The sequence below is a fragment of the Thunnus maccoyii genome, chromosome 9, assembly GCF_910596095.1.
Source record: "Thunnus maccoyii chromosome 9, fThuMac1.1, whole genome shotgun sequence".
Classification (NCBI taxonomy): domain Eukaryota; kingdom Metazoa; phylum Chordata; class Actinopteri; order Scombriformes; family Scombridae; genus Thunnus; species Thunnus maccoyii.
Genome location: NC_056541.1, coordinates 20715013 through 20721012, shown reverse-complemented (window position 1 = coordinate 20721012; position 6000 = coordinate 20715013). Strand labels below are relative to the sequence as shown.

General features: G+C 41.2%; 1 protein-coding gene across 1 annotated transcript; it reads left to right on the top strand.

Moving 5' to 3' along the window:
* The first annotated feature begins 2141 nt into the window (after positions 1–2141).
* On the top strand, positions 2142–4647 carry LOC121904287. Its single transcript, XM_042421950.1, has 6 exons — positions 2142–2316; positions 2986–3128; positions 3289–3356; positions 3671–3799; positions 3946–4041; positions 4150–4647. Exons 1-6 carry the CDS (start codon positions 2206–2208, stop codon positions 4236–4238), a joined length of 636 nt encoding a protein of 211 aa, XP_042277884.1. The 5' UTR covers positions 2142–2205; the 3' UTR covers positions 4239–4647.
* Positions 4648–6000: the final 1353 nt, after the last annotated feature.

The window sequence follows — 6000 nt, the reverse complement described above, 5'->3', positions numbered from 1 at the left end:
GTGGCTTTTCATCCCCAATGAGCAGCGCAATTTTTTCTTACTTCCATTGACTGGGCTCAAATTTACATTCACGACAACCACCTCACATTCCCTAAAGGGACTCATTTCACCACGAATATCCAAAAACATTTACTGCAAAATGAAACTTCAATATGGCTTGAGGATCCCCAAAATCCATTAAAAGTAAAATGTGGCATCTGGATGAGGTTTCTGTGTGTTACATAACACTACTGTCAGTGCACACTCAGAAAGAGTGAGGACTGCATATACCGTGTGCTTTACATAACCTTCCCTTACAATATCTATAAAGATTTAATTCTGATTATTTCATCATCTCTTGTATCAAAAACTGAGCAAAAACACAAACACAAAGCCAGAATAGATCCACATACTCTAGACATGGGGCAATTAAATGTGATCAGTGATTTAGGTCCCATTATTGACAAATAGCATCGTGCAAACAAACTCTGTCCTCATCTTGGAGTTTGACCAGGTCAACTTTTCCCCCAACATCAGCCACGCACAACATTACACAGCTGACAAGTTCCCGATTGGCCCTCATGTTTCACAGGAGGCACATGAACAATCTTGTTGTGCCATCATATGGGAATTGTTACACTTTTACCATAATTACAGTAATTATTTATTCCTTCTATAAGAAATAAACCACCAGTCTCTGAGCTGGAAAGTTGGAGGAAGTGCATGTTATGTACATGTGAGTGTAGCATGGAGAAAACTGTGAACATATCCTTTAAAGGTGCACTATATGACATTCAGCCCCACTAGATGTCAGCAAACAACTATTTGCTATGTGAAGATATAGTGAAGTAATGGCGACCTGAGCAGAGAATGAAGTCACACTCCCTCTGTGTGTGTGCTGTAATCCGAGCCTCTCTGTTCTTTATTTTGATAGCTGGTCCAGCTGCATGTGCATATTAGTGCATGTGAGTCCCTCCATGTCCTCCTGTGTCTGTTTTCAACATGGCGGCCAGGTCACAAATTTCACATATTACAGCTAAACAGTACAGTATATATATATATATATATATATATATATATATATATATATATATATATATATATATTTATGTTATATATGTTTCTGAAAACATTTGAGGTGAGAAATAGGCAATTCAGTAACTGAATCTTGATCTATATTTGATCAGCACTGCCTAGTTTGGCAGTTTAAACTGAGTTTTGTGAGCTGTCTGTTCAGGGGCTGCTTTCTTTTTTTCCCTATTTTCCAACTGTATTGAGTAAACAACACACACATTTGTTTTGGTCTGACACATCTAGTGGGGCTGAATGTCATATGTTGCACCTTTAACCGTGGGTCAGTTTTAATAGTGCTGTGTTTGTTTCGACAGGCAGCGCTGGCTATCATTTATTTTAGGTTTAAGTTTAGTTTTTAATCATTGTTCTTAGCATTTATTTATTGGTTTTAGAGTAGGTCTTTTTCTTTTTAGTACTGCGGTTTGTGGTGGCCTCCGGTCACAGGAGTAGTTGGTGTCCTGGGAGTTGGCACATTATTTAGTCTGTGTTTCTTTTGTTTGTGGTGTTTTCTATTTTGTTTTTACAGATAGCACACTCCCAGTCCCTCTCACTGTGGTTGGTGGATACTAGGCCGCAGTGCGACTTTCTATCAGCTCCCTTCATTTTAAACTGTTACATAAGCTTGAATCTGCTCTGAGCAAACAAAAAGCTACTTGATGTCAGACATGCCGACGTCCAGCTTCTTCGATGTATTAATGCATTCATAGACAACAAATGTAGTTTCTGAAATGTTTTGCTGTTGTTGAATTAAGAAGTGAGCCTAGAAGGGAGATATTTCTGTGTATCTGTGTGTGTGTGTGTGTGCGTGTGTGTGTGAGTGATGCTGTCTGGGGGGTGTGTTTGCACATTGAAAGACGCAGGGGTCTTGCTATTCACACTCTGCCAGCTGGCTGTTATGTAACGGGATAAACAGAACACAGGCCCCTGCTGACTGGATGTGAAAAGTGAACCGCTCCTTCCCTCCAGGAGAAGAGGTTTGTGTGTGTGTGTGTGTGTGTGTGTGTGTGTGTGTGTGTGTGTGTGTGTGTGTGTGTGTGTGTGTGTGGGCCGGCCCACTGTTACACAACACTTCCCCTTGTTCCTTTCAGGAGGATCTAGCTGGCAGGATCCCTGACATTAGTATCGCTCTGTGGCTGCCTGCTGTCTCGAGCCATGGCTGCACAGCTGGTTGTAGCTCTGCTGGCTCTCACCTCCCTGGGTGCCGCATCTGAACTGGACTGTAAAGAGCTGGTTAAGCCTCTGGTACTGGACAGCCACAGCCCCGTGAGTATGACTGGTCATTTTTTCTGAGCTGGTCTTACTGTTTGTATGTGAGGAGGCTCGGATGCACAGCGCTGTGTGTTAACGTGCCTGCATAGCTGAGTTCTGTTTTGATCACATTAAAATGTGCATTGTCATTGCATCACTCTTGAGGATAACTTTCAGGTGCATCTGTGTAGCCGTCTGTTTTTATGATCTTGGTTTATCATCTTGCATTATTAAACCTCAAGCATGTCCCACTTTCTCACACACATTCATGTAACTCGTGTGGTCATCAAGGCTACTGCATAATGTACCTTCTTCCTAGCAAAGAACAAACCAATATGAAGTTGTTGATAAAAACAATCTCACTCAGCAGATGAGTCCCAGTTATTATGGAATTGAAGATTTCCATTTTTCTGAGCATTTTCTCATTCATGCTGTCTCAATTATCTATTTCTTCTCTTTTTGCCATCTACTGTTTCCAAGGTCATGAATGAACTTTCAATCTCAACAATATTAAGTGTCCTTTCTGAGTATTTAAAAATATCATCCTAACCTCCACAGACTTTAGGGCACTTATCCTGTTATATTCTGTTGTAAAATAAAATATAATGACTCATTGTGTTTGTGTGTGTGTGTGTGTGTGTGTGTGTGTGTGTGTGTGTGTGTGTGTGTGTGTGTGTGTGTCAGATCTATGGGAAGTGGGTGCTGCATGTGGGGTCGTGGGACGAGCCAGGCCTGAAAAGTGACTTGGTGTCAGTGAACAGCTCCTGGGTGGAGCTGTCGGCTTCTTCAGACAGCGGACTCATCACTATCTACTGGGCCGACCGTTTGTAAGGACGCTACAAATGCTCGGTCACATGACTTTATGTATTGTATATCATATTGTTCTGTCTTCTTTCAAATGCAAATGAGAGAGCTGTTTAGAGCTCACAGTTATGATTATATATTGATGGGTTAATGCTGATTATTACTCTTTTTTTCACATTACAGAACTGAAGATAAGTGCCTCCAGGGTTTAGCTAATGCCACCGTCACAGGAATGACCAGTCACACCACTTGTATGTATCTGGAATATATTGACAGTATTTTTCATTTTACACCCTGATCTCTCTCTGTGCTGTGCAATGTAATGTAAAAAAGCACATTACAGAGGAATGGGAGAATTTAATAAGAAATCAGTCACAAAGGGCTCCTCATAGCTGATTTTTTAATGGTGTTTTCTTGTGCACTAATTCAAACAGATCCATGAAAATAGAAAAACTCATGTCTACAGTGAGCCACTCTGAACTGGTTTTAATATTTAAATTTTGAAGCTACTATCAGCTTTATGGTTACATCTATGTGAACGCTTTGTTCTCTTGATGTCTCACAGTTAATATCAATGGCCACACTTCATATCACGATGGGAAATACTATGAGACTTGTTCTGACTGCCTCCTGTCTGAAGACACTACCCTCCTCCCTGATGGAAAATCAAAGGGACGGTACCTATTCCTCTTCAGTAAGGCTAACTTTTTTATTCTCATTTGAGTAATAATAAACCATATTTTCAGGTACTACTTTGACATTTGTTTGTGTTTTCTGTCTTCTCTCCTTTGGCTTCCCACTCACCTCCTTGTTTCATTCCTCTTGCTCCTCTTTTTAAAGCACGGACCGGCAATCTGGAGGCGTCTGAATTGGAGACCTTCAAGAAGCAGGCAGAGTGTCTTAAATTCCTCCCAGAGTACCACTTTACAGGCACAGGTCAGCCGTCATTTCAGCTCTGCGCCTTCCCTGCACCCAATTAAAATATCAAAGTGAATTGTCTTTACGCTGCTTTCTTCACTATTCTGTGATTTCCTCTTATTTCAGATCTGTGTCCAGATGTCAGAGAAGCTGCTGCACCTGCTGCCGAGAATACAGAGAGTGATCAAACTGCTACTGAGCCGACTGCAGAGTAAAGCAGAGCACAGACGTGTTGTAGCCCCCTGAACAGCCCGAACAAATCCAGCTTAACATATACTAAATAATGTTGTAATGTGATCTGCATGTGCACTGATATATAATGTTGTGCCGGGGAGATACTTCTCATTTGTTGTCAGTTTTAGCAAAGGCAATAAATTCAAGATGATGGTGTCGTGTCATGTTTGATCTGTGGTCAGTAATGTGTTGGTGGTGGTATTTGGTTGAAATGTGCAGTCTTATCACTGTGTAGGACATGTGAAATCTGATTAGTATTTGGTACAATGGTGGCTGACAAATGCACTTAAATGCCTCAGTTATTGTAAATCAATTTAGTTTGTAAAAAAGTAGATAACTGTTATCAACTGGTTGTATAAGGTAAATAAAACAGCTTTCAGTCTCACTGTGTGCAGCGTTCTAGTCATTTATTTCCACCCTTATTCAGAAAAAGAGTTTGGCCTCAGATTCGTACGATCTTCAACATTCCTTTATTGTTTTTCGATCACAATGGGAGTTCTCAGATACTCTGCTGACCCATTAAATTAAATGCTTCATCTACTACTACAGCTATTCACAGAAACTAAGGCTGTTGCTGGGTAACTTCACTGTTAGGAAAGAAGACGTTAAACGTTTAAATCATCGCCACAAGGAGTCCACACATCCCCCACAGGGGAAAACGACCTTCGTTATGCAGAAGAAAAGCTGCTTCAGGTCCCCTTTTTGAACATCAAGTCGTGGCACTTTGCCTGAGTTCATTCAAGGGCAGCAGCATGGGTTGAGCCGGCCATTCAGTGCTGAGCAAAAGCATTGCTCTGCATGGTCATTAAAAAACCTTCACTGGTGCATTTGAGCATGTAAAACCCCCCCACCCCCCCCCCCCCCTCCTCCCCCCCCCCCCTCCCCCCATGTTAGCACTAGCACACCTTTTTTTTTTTTTTTTGTCTGAAGCCCCAGAGGGAAAATGAATCAGCATTAGAGGTTTTCTTTTGCAGTTTCAGCAACATACTCTGCAGTACTGCTGTCTCTCTCTCTGTCTGACTATGGCTCTGCCTGTTATTGTATTTCTGTTGGCTCTCACATCCGTCAGCGATGAGTCTGCACCTGACTGTAAGGACCTGGTCAAACCTTTTATGCCACAGGACCCCAAACTGGTGAGTTGTGCTTATGATCCTTTTTCTTGTCTTATTTATCACAGTGATGGCTGATTTGAATTATCAATGATCACAATCAGTTACTTTTAATATATAAATATTGACTTGTTGCATGCAGATATTTGGAAAATGGGTGTATGTGATGGGGGCTGGTGACCCGAAGCCGTACCACAAGGCAATGGAGTCTCTGAAAAGCTCCTGGATAGACTTGTCTCCCACCTCCGACAGTCAAATTGTGACACTACGTTGGGGAGATCACTGCTTGTAGGTTTGGTGATTTAATTGAATATGTAAAGTAGAATCATCCATAATGAAGAGTTTGTAACTGTGTAATTTTAAGAAACACATGTTAAATGTTCAGTCACAACTTATTGTTGTTTCACAGTAATCGCTGTATTATGGGTGAAGTAAATGCAACAGTCTCAGGACTTGCAACCACATTTCGCAGTAAGTCAACATCAGACTGGTGACGTTAGATTTAAATAAGATGAAGCAGCTATTAAAACAACTCATGAGGGCACATTATGACATACTGGATTAAGCTGAAATGTATCTTTTGACTAAATTGGAGGGGCAAAGATATCCACAACACATACCCATATAGAAATAT